Source organism: Heteronotia binoei, chromosome 21, assembly GCF_032191835.1.
Source record: "Heteronotia binoei isolate CCM8104 ecotype False Entrance Well chromosome 21, APGP_CSIRO_Hbin_v1, whole genome shotgun sequence".
NCBI lineage: Eukaryota > Metazoa > Chordata > Lepidosauria > Squamata > Gekkonidae > Heteronotia > Heteronotia binoei.
Window position 1 is genome coordinate 59,258,300 of NC_083243.1, and position 19,644 is coordinate 59,277,943.

The 19,644-nt window shown below is 40.9% G+C and overlaps 1 protein-coding gene across 11 annotated transcripts in view; it reads right to left on the bottom strand.

Annotated features, from left to right (window-relative positions):
- NPAS3 (neuronal PAS domain protein 3) overlaps nucleotides 1–19,644 on the bottom strand; it is a 1,210,843-nt gene that overhangs the window by 40,961 nt on the left and 1,150,238 nt on the right. For all 11 annotated transcript variants that reach the window (XM_060261386.1, XM_060261392.1, XM_060261391.1 and 8 more), the window contains 2 exons: nucleotides 14,085–14,278; nucleotides 6,569–6,675 (listed from right to left, as the gene is read on the bottom strand). In XM_060261386.1, the coding sequence (XP_060117369.1) occupies nucleotides 6,569–6,675; nucleotides 14,085–14,278 (301 nt within the window). The remainder of the gene's footprint in view (nucleotides 1–6,568; nucleotides 6,676–14,084; nucleotides 14,279–19,644) is intronic.

Here is a 19,644-nt window from a genome sequence, read left to right on the forward strand (position 1 = left end):
TGGACTTGCTAAATCAGAATAGAGCAGCACTGTCATATGAAAACTATTCCTTTTAAAGAGGCCTTTTTAGAGAGAAGGCAACAATTACTTTTCTACATCTTCTTGTTATTGACATAGAAAATACTAATATTTTAAACCTAAGCTAAAGGGGGCTATTTGACAGCAGCTGATATAGATGCCCAGATTCTCCAGTGAGTTATGGCAGAGAAGTTCCATAGCATGAATTCAGGGTACACTTGATAACTGCATGTCAGATGTCCTGCTGCTGGGATTGTGCAGTGCATTGTTCTTCTGTACCAGACGTGAGGGTGGAATGCAAATGTCTGGTTAAATGTGATGCTGGGCTGGGCAAGTTAAAAAATGATCCAGGGCAAGGTCTCACATGCTTTTGATTTATTGGGATAGATCCTACCCCCTATCCTATCACTCTACTGAGGAAATTTTATAGCCTTCCTTTAACTTAAGTGGCTCTTCCTCTGGAAAATTCTTGCTTGGTAGATGGCTAACAACTACCCCTCAGGTAGAGGCTCCCAGGCAGAGGCTGTCAGGGAGAGGGAAGAATGGAAAGCTGGAGATGGTGCAGCAGATAAAAGTAGGTTGGATGGTGGATGGAAAGGAGAGAAGGAAGGAGGAAAACAGGAGTGGCTATGGGGGCTTTCAGAGAAGGGAAAGGAAACAGATGGGAAGGGGAAAATGGAATGCCCTGCACAAGGCCTTGCAGGTTCTCTGCTTATAGGACAAAAATTGGAATCAGTTTGATGTTGTTGCAGCACAATTAGCTGTAAAAGTTAAAATCCTGTAAAAACAGAAAAGTCAAAACATCTGTTTAGTGCCATGGCAACAAAAAAGAGGCAAATTTGGTGACAGGAACTCCCAAGAAGTTGATCAAAAGTGAAAGATTGTTATGGAAAACTGTGGCTATGACATCTGCAATACTGTGTGTAGTTCCAATTAGTATAGCATTCAGCTGAAGAAGTTACAAAAATGGCCAATTTTAAATTGACAGAGATGGAGTATCTCTATGAAGAAAGGCTGGTCTAATATTTTCTTAAAGGGGGAGTTATAATTTTTGAACCAGTGCTAACAGGAAAGGCAGTCACATCAGACTATCAAGCATCAAGAAGGACATGGAAACTTGTGGGGTCAGAGCAAACAGGTCATATTGGCATGGAAAGACCCCAAAGTAGGATGTACATACGAAGTCCTTGAGGCTATATTGGGTACAAAGAGACAGAAAACAACACCATCTCTGGGAAGAATGTGTGAAGAATGTGTTCAGATGTATTCTTCTACATTACCTGTGTGCCAATATGCATTTCCATGTAATCAACATGTATTAAGCGATAAGAGGGCAAAATACAGAAAAAACAAGCAGTGCTTAAAAAGGCAAAGCTCTTTGAGATCAATGATTAGCTTACACCAACTCAGTGATAGGTAGACTCTACCTTGGTCTGACAAACCAAAACTTGAAGTCTGTACACATGTACACATCAGGTACTGTAGTAAGACTGATTACTTGTATTAATCTAATAGTTTAAATAAGAGCTAGATATGCTATAGGGATATGCTGTAGGAACTTAAAGCGTGCTGTGAACAATAACGAGTGTATTGCATCATTTGGTCTTGTTCTGCAAAAAGTGTAATCCACCACAGCTGAAAAAAGATCCTTTGAGTAGAGAAAGATCTGCTGGACTTCACCGGTACAATTAACTGTTGCAAATGAGTTTCCCCCTCAAGCACAATATCATCTGAACAAAGTAGCAGTGATTCAGCCCCCTAATTAAGATTGGGCTACACTATGTGGACAAAGGGAGCTTAACCCTTTCTCTCTTACAATTTTGCTGAACTAATGCATTTCATCCAATGCTATTAGTGAATATGAAAAAGAAATAACACAGGAAAAGACAGAGTGCCTGTCTTCTTCCCTTCTAAAGCTAATAAGAGTATGTGATTACAGAGTAGGAATTTCAATTCTGCTGGGGAAAAGGGTTAAACTCCCTCTTTCTCCTCGTAGCATGGTTCTGATCCAAACTGGGGCCTTGCATGGCTAATGTCATCCTTTTAAATGCATGATAAGAAATGGTCATTGATCTTGCAGCATTTATATGTCTGTGGCTTAGAAACAGAACAGAGGGGAAATATGTGACATTCTATATTCTAATAGCAAAGTCAGGATATCTTTGGTTACTTAAACCCAGCGACTGAAACTGTGAATGGGCAAGACAGATCTTTCAACAAATCTAAAAAGGGCCCTAGGTTTGCAGAACACTGGGCAGCTTTAAAAAACCAAAAATGATAAAAGGAGCACCTGTAGCTTTAAAAAATGGATTCCCTCAGTGACTGTTGCTAGGCAACCATAGTACTCCAAGCTTGGCTTTGCCAGTAAAAGTCAGGGGGAGGGACAGGGTGTATACCAGGTGTGTTTTGGCCTTTGAGGGATGGATTCTTGGGGCCTGACAAGGGTTGCCAACTCCAGGTTGAAAAACTCCTAGGCATTTTGTGGTAGAGTCTGAGGAATTATAGAATCATCTAGTCCAACCCTCTGAAGAATGCAGAAAATTTACAAATACCTCCCCCCACACTCCCAGTTACCCATGCTCCATGTCCAGAAGATGGCAGCCCCCCTCCTTCTCATGATCTGCCTAAGTTCACAGAATCAGCATTTCTGTCAAATGGCCATCTAGTCTCTGTTTAAAAACATTCAAGGAAGGAGAACCCACCACCTCCTGAGGAAGTCTGTTTCACTGAGGAACCACTCAAACTATCAGGAAGTTCTTCCTAATGTTTAGCTGGAAATTCTTTTGATTTAATTTCAACCCATTGGTTCTGGTCCAACCTTCCAGGGCCACAGAAAACAATTCCACACCATCTTCTATATGACAGCTCTTCAAATACTTGAAAATGGTGATCATGTCACCTCTCAGTCATCTCTTCTCCAGGCTAAAAATATCCAGCTCCATCAACCCATCCTCATAGGACTTGGTCTCCAGAGCCCTCACCATCTTTGTCACCCTCCTCTGGACCCATTACAGCTTATCTAGATCCTTCTTAAATGTGATGCCCAAAATTGAACACAATACTCTAGGTGAGGTCTAACCATAGCAAAGTGATACCACTGCTTCATATGATCTGGATACTATACTTCTGTTGAGATAGCTCAAAATCCTTTTAGCACATACTACTGCCAAGAGTAGTTTCCCCATCCTATAATTACGCATCAGATTTTTCCTATCTAAATCCAGGACTTTACATTTATTCCCATTAAAATCCATTTTATTTGTTTTAGCCCAGTTTTCCAGCCTGTTAAGATCATCCTGTATTCTGACTCTACCTTTTTTGCTACCCCTCCCAATTTAGTACAATCTGCAAATTTAATAAGTACTCCCTCTATTCCTTCATCCAAATCATTTCTAAAGATGTTGAACAAAGCGTGTCCCAGGAAGAATCCTTCAGACACTCCACTTGTCACTCCTTTCCAAGAGGATGAGGAACCATTCACAAGCACACTTTGGGTGCGATCTGTCAACCAGTTACTGGTCCACCTAACAGTAGCAGGATCCATACCACAGAGGGCAGGGTGTGGGGAAGGGGGAGACCTCCGCTGGATATAATACCATGGAGTCCACCCTCCAAAGCAGCCATTTTCTCCAGGTGACACATCTCTGCTGTCTAGAGTTCAGTTATAATTCTGGGGGATTATCCAGGTACCACCTGCAAGTTGGCAAGCCAAGGCCTGGAAGCACCTTCTAGGTGACTTGATACCATCTGATTTGCATGACTCAACCAGGCCTGGCTGCTTGCTACTGTTAAAACAGCAGCCATGCTATGATAGCCAGTGTGGTGTAGCAATTAGAGCTTCAGAGTAGGATTTAACAGACTAGGGTCCGCAAGATCCAGGTTCTGATCCCATCTTGCTGTGGAAGCTGACTGGGTGAGTTTGGACCAGTCACATACTTTCATCCTAACCTAAAGGGTTGTTGTGCAGATCAAAAGGGAGAGGGGAGGATGATGTAAGATGCTTTGGTCCCCACTGTGTACAAAGACTGTCCATTCATAGGTAGAGGCTGCAGGGAGGGGTGTGGAGATGGAAAGCTGAAGAGAGAGGGGCAGATAAAGGTAGGTTGGCTTCAGGGTGGGAAAGAAATAGTGTTGCCAAATCCAGATTGGGAGATTCCTGGACATTAGAAGGGTGGAGTCTGGGGAGGCAAGGATTTGAGGGGAAGGACATCAGATAGGTTTAATGCCATAGACTCCACCCTCCAAACCAGCCATTTCCTCCACAAGGAAATGTCCTCCAGTGAGGGCTGAAGATCATCCAGAATTACCACTGCTGTTCAGATGAGAGATCAGTTTCCCCTGATTAAAAGGCTGCTTTGGAGGCTAGAGTTTATGGTATTTTACCCTGCTGAGGTTGCTTCCCTCCCCAAAATTCATCCTCCCAAGACTCCACCCCCAAACCTCCAGGAATTTCCCAACCTAGAGCTGGCAACCCTAAAATAAACTAATCTCTGTATCTGAGAGATCCATGGTGATTCCTGGAGAGCTTCCACTGCCACTGCTGGGGGGAAGGAAGCAGGTGGGTGACTGAAACACTGCCACCACTGCTGCTGCTATGGGAGAGGAGGAACCAGAGAAGACACTAAGAGTGTGATGGAGGTAGAAAGAGGAAGTGATGGAGGAGAAAGAGACAGAAAGAGTAATGAGGTGGAGAGGCAGAAAAACAAAAAGTGATAGAGCAGAAAGAGTGGGGACATGACATGTTTGGATAAGACAGAGAGAATAAGAAAATGGGTGACAGAAGGGGAAAAGAGTGTGAGAGGGAGAAAGGAGAGGAAGCAAAGATGGGGGGAGTGGGATAGCTATCCCACAAGTTTCTTGTGGGTCCCTACTTTATAAAATTAGCAGTGGTAAGACATAGTGAATAAAATTCTTCCTCTGATTCAGAAGTATAAATAAAGTTGATTGGCAGTAATACATGACACAACAAAGGAAGTACTTTTTCATGAGACTTTTGGAATTCATTGCCACAGAATGGTCTGACATTCACTAGTAGACAAATTCACTAAGGATAGGTCTATCAGCACATGAAAACAGCAAAGAATTAGGATGGTCAAACAATTCAAGAGTTTTTCTTAGTGGGTTAATTTGTAGCTTGTTGGTATATTTAAATGTGAAATAAAATAAGGTTCAATAAACAAAAACTATACCTTTTTGTTAGAAGGTAGTTCATCTGTAACATTATTCTTTTTATTCCCTATGAGAAACACCCCTGAAACAAAAATAGCCTTCTACAATGAACAAATACAGTTTTAATGAGTGCTACCATTTTGAATTTGATTAAATGCTTACAGCCCTAGCAAGAACCAAGCCTTCATGTTCAGAGGCATTAGGAGTGAGCACATCATGCACTGCTTGTGAGAGTCATAACAACACTGTATTTGGCAACTGCTAGACACAAAGTGGGGGATGAGATAGACTTCTGGTTTACTTCTTGATCTCTTTCAGAGCCTTTTTTTAAAAAAAAGGGTAGGCAGGAATTTGTTACAGACCATCTCCATCCCCCAATGGCAATAGTGGTTTTAGGCTTACTAATCATTTAATAAGATAATTTACATTTACATTGTAAAAGAACAGGCTATATTTATACTAAATGGCTAGCCACAAGTGCTTTCAATTACCAGGAGTTTCCCTTCCCACTGCAGACTGACCCATGCAATTCCTCCAATATCCCATTTTACTGCAGCTGTATCCAGGGCTTTTTTTTGTAGTAGGAACTTCTTTGCATAATAGGCCACACCCCTGATGTAGCCAATCCTCCTGGAGTTTACAGTAGGCCCTGTAAGCTCGTGGAAGACTGGCTACATCAGGGGCGTGTGGCCTAATATGCAAAGGAGTTCCTGCTACAAAAAAAGCCCTGGCCATATCGTGTAAGTGGGCTGCAGCAGGAGGGGAAGGAAAGGAAGTTCTATTCTGCTAATAGAAAATTTAGTCCATATCCAGCCACAGGGCATATCGTGGTGGAATGGTGCCCTGGAGAGCCACCCAGAGGATAGATGGGTGGCCCTTTCTCTCCTTTATGAAGGAGAAGAGAGATCCACTTTGCTCAACAAGAAGGTTAATTTGGACCCTGCATTCTCCTGACCACCAGAGTGGCCAGCTTAGCACTCCCTCACAAATGGAGTGGCAGGATTAAAAAGATGGACAGAAAGTAACATAGCCAGAAGAGATACAGCAAGTGAAATAGGTAGGATGTAACAAATGCTTTTTTGAGGGCCCTTGGTTTCCCAATACTGTCCTCAAGAGATGCCTTTCATTTTGCCAGATTGGCATTCTTTTGAGTTCAGTTTTCATGCAGATATCTCAGATTCACGGCTGTGCAACCACAAATGCAAATTCAGTTTGATTTAAATTCACTAGAATGAGATCCAAACACTCACTAACAATCGTAAGTGACTGAAGAAAATATGCATGTTACATCTGAATCAGCCACAGAAGAAACCAAAAAGGAATCTACAGTGCAAGAGCAGTTGGAGGGCCAGACGATTTTGACAAGGCCCAGGGTACTTACAATCTAAGTGACTGTGCCTGATCCCTTCCACATCTTCAGCATGAATGAAGTGGTAACATCTCTTCCCTACGATGTCTACAGGAGTCAGATCCATATAATCACTAATCCTATAAAGCAAAAATAGAACCTATAAATCCAGAAGGGAAAAGAAAAATACAGGAGCAGTCAAATGAATTCTGTCCTAATCCCAAATGTGTATCTGCCTCTAAAGCATTTTTGTAAAGGCAGTTCTGTATTATCTTGCTGTGGTAGTGTAGATAATCAGCATTTGCTGTCCCATCCACTTATTTTGCAGGCACACAAACTCATAATTGGGCAACTACACATTACATGTAACTCTGTGTTTTTGCCTTTTTTTTTTTTTTAGTGAATGCAGCTACGAGACCATAATATGGGAAGATGGGCTATTTAATTCCTTCCTTGCTGAAAAGCACTATCTCAAGCTGCTTTTTCAGCACTGGGAGACAAAAAACAAAAAAGCAAAGAATACCTGTAAATTTCTCCAGTGGGGGTACAAGCAGCTTGGTGCTGGTGATCTTTGGTGGGGAAACAGTGCTATGAGAAAGAACTAAATATTCCCTCCCACCCCCACCTACAGTTTCCTTTTACTCAAAACCTTCACGGTGCTTTCTGTAACCGCAGAGCTACACATAATGCATAATTCTGCCTTAGTCTTAAAACAGACATGGAGGGGGGGGGGGAATCATTTGTCTAGTCAATAAATCTTGCTGCTACAGAACACTAGTGTGCAAACACAAGGCATCATAGCCTACTGAGATGGTGCTTTTCACAAGGAAAGATTCTGAAATCTGCCTGTTCAAATAAATGCAAAAGCCAGTTTACAGCAAGCCTGCACCCTTCATACAACAGTCTCTAAGAGAATATAATTCCTTAAAAGACAAAGCTCTTCATTAAAAGAGCAAGATAATTCAAGGTTACATAATAAAATGAGAACATGCTATGCTTATGCTAAATGATTAGAGACACCTTTCATTTCAACAGATTGGTCTTCTATTGGGTATATTCATGAAAAAGCCTCTTCAACAGTTTCCTGGCACAAAGTCCAAACGGGCATTTCAAGCGATATCATTTAAATGCGGAGACATACAGATGCCTGGGGGTGTTATCTTTTTTAGTCTTACTCTGCTGGGAGCTCAGCTTTCACTCCTGGCCCTTTCAACTGGGACTTTGTGGTTTCCTCAACACAGAAACTTCTAAATCCTTTCAGCAGCTCTTCCTGCTCTCTGCTCTGCTCAGTCTCTCTATGTAAGGAGATGTTTCTGTCATTGATTGTCCAGATGTCAATGTCCTCAGGCATCAGTTGTAAAAAAAAAGTCACCCAAACTGAAAAACACGTTGAGTGAACCAGCCCAGTCTGCTCAAGCATTTTTATTTTTGTTTAGAAGACAGCATTCATTTCCAGGCTTTAAATAAATTATATTTATTTCTTCCCAAGTACGAACTGGTAAGCCATTAGGGTTCAAAGGGAGCATTTTGTAGGGTGTTTTCCAAAGTAGAGAGGCCTTATAGATAATGTTCCCTCTGATTCCCCCCCCCCACTAAACAGAGCAGTTTACATCCTGAGCAGAATGTAACTGCTGTAATCTTACTGTAATCTTACTGGGCAATGGGCAGTGCAAGACCCTGCGCGGCTCCAGATTGCTGCTGAGCAGGGCTTTCCGTGTTAATGAGCAGTCACTCATGCGCACAGTTTAGGGGGAAACCCTGAATTTCAAACAGGGTTCATATATTAGAATGCAGGAATTACTGGTAAAGGGCTACTCCCTTTTAGGTACAGTAAGAACTATATGCAATTTTTTAAAAACAAAGCAGCAAATTTAGAGGAAGAAGAAGAAGAAGGGAGGAGGAGGAAATTGGATTTATACCCTGCTCTTCACTTGGAGTCTCAGAGTGGTTTACAATCTCCTTTCCCTCCCCCTCCCCACAACAGACACCCTGTGAGGTAGGTGGGGCTGAGAGAGCTCTTTTGAGAACTGCTACACTCAGAGAGAACTGTGGCTGACCCAAGGTCACACCAGTAGCTGCATGTAGAAGAGTGGGGAATTAAACCTGGTTCTCCTAGGTTAGAGTCCGCACTTCTAACCACTACACCAAACTGGGTATTTACAGAAATACCCATCAGATTCTCACTTCCTGACAAAAAATTTCTCTGATAATGTAGTTTTAATGGAGGTCTGTCAGGAGTTTATTTCTGGTTGGTTGTAGAGTTTATATTTGCTAGATTACAATGGAGGCTTTTTGAATTGGGACTAACTTGGAGGCATTGCATGGCAGATGTGAAGAACTTGGTAAATGTTCTCCTGTTTGCGCACAGACCATAATAATCAATCTTCAGTCTTGTTTCCTGCTGGCCTGCTGATAATGTAACATGGGCATAATTGCAGGTAGGATGTCTTTCTGTCCTGGCTCTTCCCAAGCATAGACATGTTTGTTTGCAGCAGATTAAGTAACAAAAAGCCTTTTGACAGAGAGCTCAAGCCACACCAGTCTGAAAATTTGCTCACCTGTTCCACTGGCTGCTTCTTTATGACATTGTGGATAGAGTTTGACCACAACTTTGCCACATAAGTAAACGGCTGCTAAAGGCATATCAATCCCAGCTGCCTATCATCTTCTGCTGCAGTCAGTGTTGAAAAAATGAACCGTTTGGGATTTTTGTAGTTGAAAAAAATGGAGCAACCCTCCCCATACATATGTATGTTATATTAATGTCCACATACCGCATAAGATAATTATAGAAGCATTTAAGTATTATAATGCATTATACAATGCATCAAGATGCTTATCACTTGCAGGCTACAGCAGAGTGAAGTAGCCAGACAGAAAAAGATAATCAAACCCCCCAAATCCTGAAAGTATCAGGGCTCGATATAACAGGAGACTGCTTTGTAAATTAACTGAAATACAGACCTGAAGAGGAGACACTCTTTAAAAACTAAGGAAACCATTCTTAGTTTATGAGTAATAGTCAATTTTCATTTATTTTTCACACTATATTGTCCTCCTGTCCTCGGCACGACCAGCTCCATAGTTAGGGACCATGAGGGAAGGGACCACGGGGGGCCATGGGGGAAGGGCCCCTTTAAATTGTGCAGGAGGCTGGTGGCTGCTCCTGCCACCCCTCCCATGTGATTTAGAGCCTACCTATCAGCTGATTTGTGGGCCCTTTAAATGGCATGGGAGGGGCGGTGGTTGCTCCTGGACACCCCTCCTGCATGATTTAAATCATATAGAAGGGGGAGGGGCAGCCCTGGGATGAGGGGTGAGTCCCCCGAAACTGTCAGGGGGTTAGGCCCCATGTGCCCCTGGTTAGTTATGGGCCTCAGCTGATTCATGGCAACCAAAGGGAGGGTGGAAAGCAGTGGAGTATCACACGGCTCAGTACTCGGTCCAATGCTTTTTAACTTGTTCATTAATGATTTGGAGTTGGGAATAAGCAGTGAAGTGGTTAAGTTTGCAGATGACACATACATTGTTCAGGATGGTGAGAACCCGAGAGGATTGTTGTTAAAACAATTTTATTTAGTAACATATGGTAACAATATCAGTTTCTTGAATCATTAATAACTTCTTTTTATCTATCCTATATATTACTTTCCAACCACCCCTCCCCCTTTTACTTGACCCCCGCCAGTGTTATTTACTTAAAATACTAATATTTAAAGGTACCCTTAATTAATAAAAACAAAAATTAAGTATCCTTCTTCCTTCTGTTACTTAATCATTATCAAAAATCGCCCAATGTCCTTTTACTTTCCACTCTTTTTCTACATATCTTCTAAACTTTTTCCACTCCGTCTTAAAATCTTCTAGATAATAGTCTTTTAAACTTCTTGTTAATTTGTCCATTTCACTCCATGACATAGCTTTTACAATCCAATCCCATTTCTCTGGTATTTTTTCTTGCTTCCACAACTGTGCATACAATGTCCTAGCAGCTGAAAGCAAGTACCAAATTATAGTTCTGTCTTCTTTTGGAAATTTTTCCATTTGTAATCCCAACAGAAAAGTCTCTGCAACTTTTTTAAATTCATATCCCAAGATCCTAGAAATTTCTTGTTGAATCATCTGCCAATACTGTTTTGCCCTTTCACAAGTCCACCACATATGGTAAAAAGAACCTTCATGTTTTTTACATTTCCAACATCTGTCTGGCATCTTATTGTTCATCTTTGCCAACTTTTTAGGAGTCATATACCATCTATACATCATTTTAAAACAGTTCTCTTTAATACTATGACATGTCGAAAGTTTTATAGAGTTCTTCCACAAATATCCCCAAGTTTCCATCTGTATTTCTTTATTTACATTAATTGCCCACTTACTCATTTGAGATTTTACTACTTCATCTTCCGTAGACAATTTTAAAAGAAATTTATATAGTTTTGAGATTAATTTGTTACTGTCTCCAAGCAGAACTTTTTCCATTTCTGTTTGCTCTTATTCCTTCAGTTTTAATATCATTTTCCACCAAGCTCTTTATTTGTTGCATTTGGAACCAATCATATTTGTTATTCAGCTCTTCAGCAGTTTTCAATTCTATTTTACCACTTTATATTTTTAATAGTTGATTATATGACAACCACTTTTCTTCACCTGTCTCAGCTGATATTTTTATTACTGCTGCTGGCACTATCCATAACGGCTTTCTTTCTCCATATTTCTTATATTTCATCCATGTGTTTAACAAATCGTTTCCTATATTGGTGAGAGAAAAAAGCCATCCATCTTTTTTTTCCATAATAGGATTGTGAGGGTCTCCAAAGGGATCTGTTGAGGCTGGGTGAGTGGCCGTCAACATGGCAGATGAGGTTCAAAAGTGCAAAGTAATGCACATTGGGGCCAAAAATCCTAACTATCAATACAAATTGATGGGGTGTGAACTGTTGGAGACTGACCAAGAGAGAGACCTTGGGGTCGTGGTAGATTACTCACTGAAAATGTCAAGATAGTGTGCGACTGCAATAAAAAAAGGCCATCGCCATCCTAGGAATTTTTAGGAAAGGAATTGAAAACAAATCCGCCAGTATCACAATGCCCCTGTATAAATCGATGGTGCGGCCTCATTTGGAGTACTGTGTACAGTTCTGGTCACTGCACCTCAAAAAAGATATTATAGCACTGGAAAAAGTGCAGAAAAGGGCAACTAGAATGATTAAAGGGTTGGAACACTTTCCCTATGAAGAAAGGTTAAAACACTTGGGGCTCTTTAGCTTGGAGAAACGTTGACTGGGGGGTGACATGATAGAAGTTTACAAGATTATGCATGGGATGGAGAAGGTAGAGAAAGAAGTACTTTTCTCCCTTTCTCACAATACGAGAACTTGTGGACATTCAATGAAATTGCTGAGCAGTTGGTTAGAACGGATAAAAGGAAGTTCTTCTTCACCCAAAGGGTGATGGAATTCACTGCCACAGGAGGTGGTGATGGCTGTCAGCATAGACAGCTTCAAGAGGGGATTGGATAAACATATGTAGCAGAGGTCCATCAGTGGCTATTAGCCACAGCATATTGATGGAACTCTCTGTTGGGGCAGTGATGCTCTGTATTCTTGGTGTTTTTTTGGGGGGGGCAACAGTGGGAAGGCTTCTAGTGTCCTGGCCCCACTGGTGGACCTCCTGATGGTGCCTGGTTTTTTGGTCACTGTGTGACACAGAGTGTTGGACTGGATGGGCCATTGGTCTGATCCAACATGGCTTCTCTTATGTTCTTATGTTAACCAAGGCATGACTAAATAGATATAGGGACTATGGCAACATTGACAGTGAATCACATAGAGTTTTCTGGAAGAAAGTGAGTGGGTTGAAATCACCAGAAAGGGAGACTTCAAACCCACTGCCTAGAGGCTCCCAGTTATGAATGACAGGGAGGCAAGGGGCATGTTTAGTCTGCACCTCAATTGTACAATTGTACCTGTCTTTTATTATTATTAATTATTATTACTATTATTATTACTATTACAGAGTAGTGAGTAATAGTTGCAGTCATTCTCATATTAAAAAATAAAATACTGTACATACAGACACCATTATATTGTAGGAACAAAAACGTATCTTCTATCTCATGACACTAGCTTGGCAGGTGGGTTGGGGGGCTTCACTGATAATTCCTGAGCTGTGAGGAATTGGAATTGCCCTACGGGAAGGTGTCCCACAGGTTCACTGGAAAACCTGGGGCCTTTCTTCACCTTACCCATCAAAGTGCTCAGCAGTTTGCTAATAAGAAAATATGAGACAGAATTAGTTATGCCCTTGGATTGCTAATTTATTAGAAAGATTAATGCTGTAGCCTTTGTTCAGATATACCCGAACAAGTTTATAATATTTGTCTCATTAATTACTAGGAATCAGTAAATATGAAGCATACTTCACCCATGGTGAAATCTCTAAGTCACAGATACTCTTTGGACAGCACAGATTTCACTAGGGACAAAATCCATGGATTGCACCATGGGTAAGAGTGTTATGCAGCAGCAAGGAAATAAGCATGTGTTATTCAGTAACACATAAATGAGCTCACACTTGCTAGCCAAACAAAAAATAATAATGCTTTTACTGTTTGTCACTCTCACCATCCATAAACCACTTGCTATTCCTGTACTATTGGCACAGCAGACTATCACCTCCCTCACAATGTCTTGGCTAAATTTCCATTCTCCAACTGCATTAATACTGCTTTCCACAATAAGATCAAGCACAGTTATGCCTGCTGACTTTTAGGTTTGTTGCTTGTACGTTCAGACAATTAATAGAAAGTACAGCTGTTCCAAATGATACCATATGTACTCCAATCTTTTAAGTCCCGTTGTGAATAGAATTACTTGATATATTTTGGGGAAGGGAGGGAACTGTCATCTAACTACAACTGATTAAAGACTACTTTCTTGGATTTGACCAGTCTCTGACAATGTATTGGCAATGCCAAAAGTGTCTAGAACTAACAGCCTTTCTCACCTTGTGCAACAAACTTTACCACATTGAAACAAAGCAATCTGAAAACTACCTAAAGTTGGATAATCTTTGAGGAAAAAAATTATGAGACACACATGCATGACTCATAGACCCCTCAGAGCAAGTTAATTCATTGCTCCCTTTGTAAAGGATGTATGTCTATACGCATGTGAATGTTTGAGTGTGGATTGTGCAGAGAGAGGGCAATCTGTATTAGGATCTTTCTCATGCACTCAGTAGTATACTTTCAAGAGTTCCAGAATTCCATCGTGAGAAGTGCTGATCCAGAGGTTATTACTGTAGTTTTTCAGTCAGAAAAGCAGTATTTAGATTGTGAGTTTTCCCCTAGGCAGTCTTCAGTGTAGTTTTCCAAATCTCAGAATGAGCTTCACCCTTTCTGCAACAACAGACACTGAATGAAAAATACTACATATAACCTAGTTATCATCATGGTAAACCAATGCCCTTCGAAATGTTTATTGTGATAGAAATGGATCTTTAAAATGTATGACACTTAAAAAACCAAAAAGCCAAAATGCTGTACCTATTTTCACAGTATATGATATTGAGGTCCATGTTTACTCGCGTAACAAACATGTGGCAGTCGATTCTGACTTCATTGATTGTAGGAGGGGGCAAAGCATGAGCAACAACTACAAGCCCCATGATTTGGCTAGGGACTGTTCGCCCATGGGACAGCGAGACTCTCAGGCGTAACCTTCCTGTTATATGAATCACCTGCAAAACAACAGACAGTAAAAGGAAATCTCAGTAAATGCATGATACAAATGCGAAAGCAATCCTTTTAAAGGACAGCATGATTATTGTAAAGAACACTTAACTCTGCCAGAATTGTATCTGGCCCCCGCCAGTATTAGTCTTATTAAGATTGGCTGTCAACATGTCCTGAATGTCCTCATGCTAGGAAAGAAGAGAAGAACATAATAGCCAAATGCTTCATGTTCATCAAATATAAAATTCAGCATGGCCCTGCTTATTGATCTTATTTATTTAGTTAATTAGTTAACTTTTTTTTAGGGCAAACTAAAAAACCAAGAGATCAACTGAAAGAAAGAAATCTACAAGTGATGACAGATGAAATGTTATCCTAATTTTAAAACATTTTGGGGATTAAATTAAAAAAAATGTGTAACAGTGGTTCTGAAACACTGCCAGGGCATTCTTTAGCTCAACTGCCTGTAATTCATATTTTTTCTGCATTCTTAAGTGTTTCCCTCCACTTTTAATATGAGATGCATGAGCATGCAACTGATAAGCATGTATTTAACAACCACATTTTGTTAGGGCCACCCCCAACTTTAATTGCACTTCATGCATTGTGTAGACAAGGAGGCAACATTTGTTCCATTCTCACAAGCTTAATACTAGACAAGGATCCTACAACACTTATTTGAAGGGCAGCCAGTGGAACAGAAAGGAAACGAACAGCCTGGCCAGTTTTCCTTTGTATCATTTAGCTTTTTGCCTATCAGAAAAACACCACTCTCTGATGGAAAGGGCATTACACAGTGGGGAAAGTTATAGTAGTGCCCATTATCATATTTACAGAAGCTGCTGTACCTATATCAATTTTCAGCTCAACTGCAGAATGAAGAGGGTTTCAGTGGCACCTGCTGGCAGCAACATAATATGGCAGCAGACAGCAAGGATGGGAATAGTGAAAATGATACCCAAAGAGTGCCCCAACATTGGTTTAGTTGAAGATGTACCATTATGCCTCCCATCCTCTGGCAGAAGCATGCCAGCCAGCCAATAGGAAGAGTCTCTGGGTCTCTGTTTGCATATATGGCATTTGCTGGCTGTGGGACTTGGGTACAAAAACAAGGAAAAGCTTTATGAACAGATATGTAATGGTACTAAGAATAACAAACAAGGAGATGGTGCTGTTTGTTTCAGAATCAGTATGGAATCAGTGAATGGCATTTGCTAGTTGCTTGTCTCTCCATCATCTACAAAATGGGGTAGATGAATAAGAGATTAGCAGGTAGCACTTTCGGCAGCCATCTGAAGCATTTATTGTAGAATGCCATCTTTATGCATGTTAGGCTTTTAACTCATTCTGAAATCTGTGGTTGGCTGGGCTCATTGGCTTACATCGTATGGAGGTTTGAATTCATTTTACAGGTGTCTGCTTCTTGCAGTCAACTGCACTACATTATCACAGTAGCCAGATGCCATTAAAGATCTACTTGACAACACAGAGCTTGTCAGTCATCCAACAGCATGTATCTTAGATAAACATTCCTGTTTACCAGGCTCTCACTAACCTACCAGATCTGGATAGATCTTATCCTAAGGTTGCCAGTCTACCAGTGGTGGCTGGAGATCTCCTGGAATTACAGCTGGTCTCCATGTTACAGAGATGAGTTTCCTTGGCTAAAATGGCTGCTTTGGAAGGTAGACTCTATGGCATTATACCCAGGGCTTTTTTGGGTAGAAAAAGACCAGCAGGAACTCAATTGCATATTAGGCCACACCCCTGACATCGCCATCGTTTCACACATATTCCATATCCATTAGCAAGTCTTTAAGTGATCAAGAACTCATTTGCATATTAGACCACACACCCCGATGCCAAGCCAGCTGGAACTGTGTTCCTGTGCGTTCCTGCTCAAAAAAAGTCCTGCTTATACACCACAGAGGTCCCTCCCCTCCTCAAACCCTGTCCTTTCCAGGCTCCATCCCCAAAATCTCCAGGTATTTCTCAGCCCAGAGCTGGCAGCCCTATTTTATCTCTTGCATTACCAAAGTTTGTTCTCTGGTCCTGCCCAGGTGCTGAGATTTCTGAACTGGAAACACTTATCTATTTGTGATCAACTTAGAGCTGAATAAATGTATATTTATTTGCTTACCACACTTATATTCCCTCTGTTCCGTTAAAAGGAATGTTCATGATGCCATGGAGAAACAGGAGACTTGTTGAGAGCACGTAAAATAAATTGGGTTTTTTGGGGGGGCGGGTATGGAAATATTAAGGAAAAGCCTTGAAGGCAGTTTACCTTATTAAATTGTAAGGTATTATCAGTACTTAAGTACCTCTTCCATACCTTTGCGTTTAGCTGGAGAGACTGTTTTGAGAAGAGAGTTTAATCTTTGTGGTTCATCCAATCAAGGACCTTTATGATGAGATTATAATAGATATGCTATCAATGCCAACTGCAATAGGGATTTTTCAAGAGACGGACATTTCCTCCACTAATAATTTTTGCCAAGGCACAGCAATAGCCAAGAGAAGCTGGTTACTATTAATCTGCACATGTTATTAATGTTGACTAGGAGATGGAAAGCTCCATATTCCATTAGCAAGTCTTTAAGCGATCAAGCACTCCCATTGTCAAAGATAATTCAGTTTATGACAACCAGCTATTTCTCTATAACTTTTTTTTTTTAAACCCCTACATTCTCCAGGGTCCCTCCCCATTTTGCACTATAGCTGGTAGGTTGTACACATACTGATGACTATCTTTACGCATTTTGCTTGTGGGTTTATGATCACTCACAACTGAGGAATATTTTTTTTTTGCTGAAACTTAATGCACCTTCAGATAACATTTCTTATGAATATTTTAAGCTGTTTCTAGAGGCAAGGATGCAAGAGCATCATTTAAAAAACCCATTTTTGTGAGACCTCGTTAGCTAATGAAGAAATTGCTAAAAGATTTAACTTTGCAGGAGGGACATTAATAGTATATTTTGCCCCTTCCAGCTAGGCTTACTCAAAAGCTTATTTATCATTATCTGTCTTATTTTATCAGGATTCAGCTTTATGTGGAGAAAAAGAAATCTGTATATACTTGGAAGTATACTGCTGTTTAATGGCCAACTAGAAATTACATGATAAATAATCCTGTAGTAAACAAACAACCCAAAACATTGTTTCATGAAGAATTTCTGTGTGTTTGAAGTTTGTATTTACTCCAAGGGATAAAACTTTAAAATAAGCCATATTTAAAGTCTACTAATCTACTGTGTATATGCTGAAAACAGTGTTTATCACTTATCACTGAATATCAAACACATCTGGATTTTGAACAAGTGCTTATTCCTTTCTTCTTCTGATTCTGCAGCACAGTTCTGATACACAACCCTAAATCCTACTGTCTCTGTGGAACTGGATTACACAGGCAAATCCTTCAGTTGTATTGATTTCAGTGTGATTTACTGCATCTAACTTGCATTGACTGGAACCTGAAATCTGACTCCATGCCCACAGTGCCAAGACTTAAAACAATTTGAAATGGAAATCCAATTATGTAGTCTTCTCTTTATAGGTTCTGATTTGGAGGCACTCTGGAACACCTGGACTTGCTATATGAGAGATTTCCATTGACTTGATGTCAGTTCACTTGACTTGATGAACAAACTAGAAATTATTCCTATGTCTAGAATTGCTTCCATCACCATTTGTTTCGAACTCTCTTCTGCACTTTCTGGCTTTTTCAAAATGATCTAGTGGACCAAATGTAAGAAAAAGCCCCCTACTTTTCATACACATGGACATCGTGATCACCAGTATAGTTGCCAGGGTGCCTGGAGTTTTGACTCACACACATCTGCTCTAAGAAGTGGACTTTGCCCACGGTTTCTAAGGCTTATGTGGATACTATAAGCCTCAGCTCTGCAGCAGCATTCTACATGTGGACAAAGATGTGGACAAAGGAGACCCGATAGATATTGTTTACCTTGACTTCCAGAAAGCTTTTGATAAAGTTTCTCATCAAAGGCTCCTTAGTAAGCTCGAGAGTCATGGAGTAAAAGGACAGGTCCTCTTGTGGATCAAAAACTGGCTAATTAATAGGAAGCAGAGAGTGAGTATAAATGGGCAGTCTTCGCAGTGGAGGACGGTAAGCAGTGGAGTGTCGCATGGCTCATTACTGGGTCCCATGCTCTTTTAACTTGTTCATAAATGATTTGGAGTTGAGAGTAAGCAGTGAAGTGGCCAAGTTTGCGGATGACACTAAATTGTTCAGGGTGGTAAGAACCAGAGAGGATTGTGAGGAACTCCAAAGATATCTGTTGAGTGGGCGTCAACATGGCAGATGAGGTTCAATGTGGCCAAGTGCAAAGTAATGCACATTGGGGCCAAGAATCCCAGCTGCAAATACAAGTTGATGGGGTGTGAACTGGCAGAGACTGACCAAGAGAGAGATCTTGGGGTCGTGGTAGATAACTCACTGAAAATGTCAAGACAGTGTGCGATTGCAATAAAAAAGGCCAACGCCATGCTGGGTATTATTAGGAAGGGAATTGAAAACAAATCAGCCAGTATCATAACGCCCCTGTATAAATCGATGGTGCGGTCTCATTTGGAATACTGTGTGCAATTCTGGTCACCGCATCTCAAAAAGGATATTATAGCATTGGAAAAAGTGCAGAAAATGGCAACTAGAATGATTAAAGGTTTGTAACACTTTCCCTATGAAGAAAGGTTAAAACGCTTGGGGATCTTTAGCTTGGAGAAATGGTGACTGCGGGGTGACATGATAGAGGTTTACAAGATTATGCATGGGATGGAGAAAGTAGAGAAAGAAGTACTTTTCTCCCTTTCTCACAATACAAAAACTCTTGGGCATTCAATGAAATTGCTGAGCAGTCGGGCTAGAACGGATAAAAGGAGGTATTTCTTCACCCAAAGGGTGATTAACATGTGGAATTCACCACCACAGGAGGTGGTGGAGGCTACAAGCATAGCCAGCTTCAAGAGGGGGTTAGATAAAAATATGGAGCAGAGGTGTGTGTGTGTGTGTGTGTAATTTTTTGGCCACTGTGTGATATAGAGTGTTGGACTGGATGGGCCATTGGCCTGATCCAACATGGCTTCTCTTATGTTCTTATGTACATCTCTGGATGGGTGTTAGCCAGAACTACAGACGAGCTTCAGCTGCTCCTTGCATGCACAATCTCGGCCATTGCAGTGGAAGAAGCCACGCCGCCATGAACTGTACAGGCAAACAGTTCCCAGCCTGTTTCCATGAACCAAAGGCTAACACCACCAGAATCCATCTTGTTTTCCTGACTCCATTACAACAAAGCAAGCGACTCACGTATCCAACAGCTGCTTCAACTTTTGCATAAGGCAATCA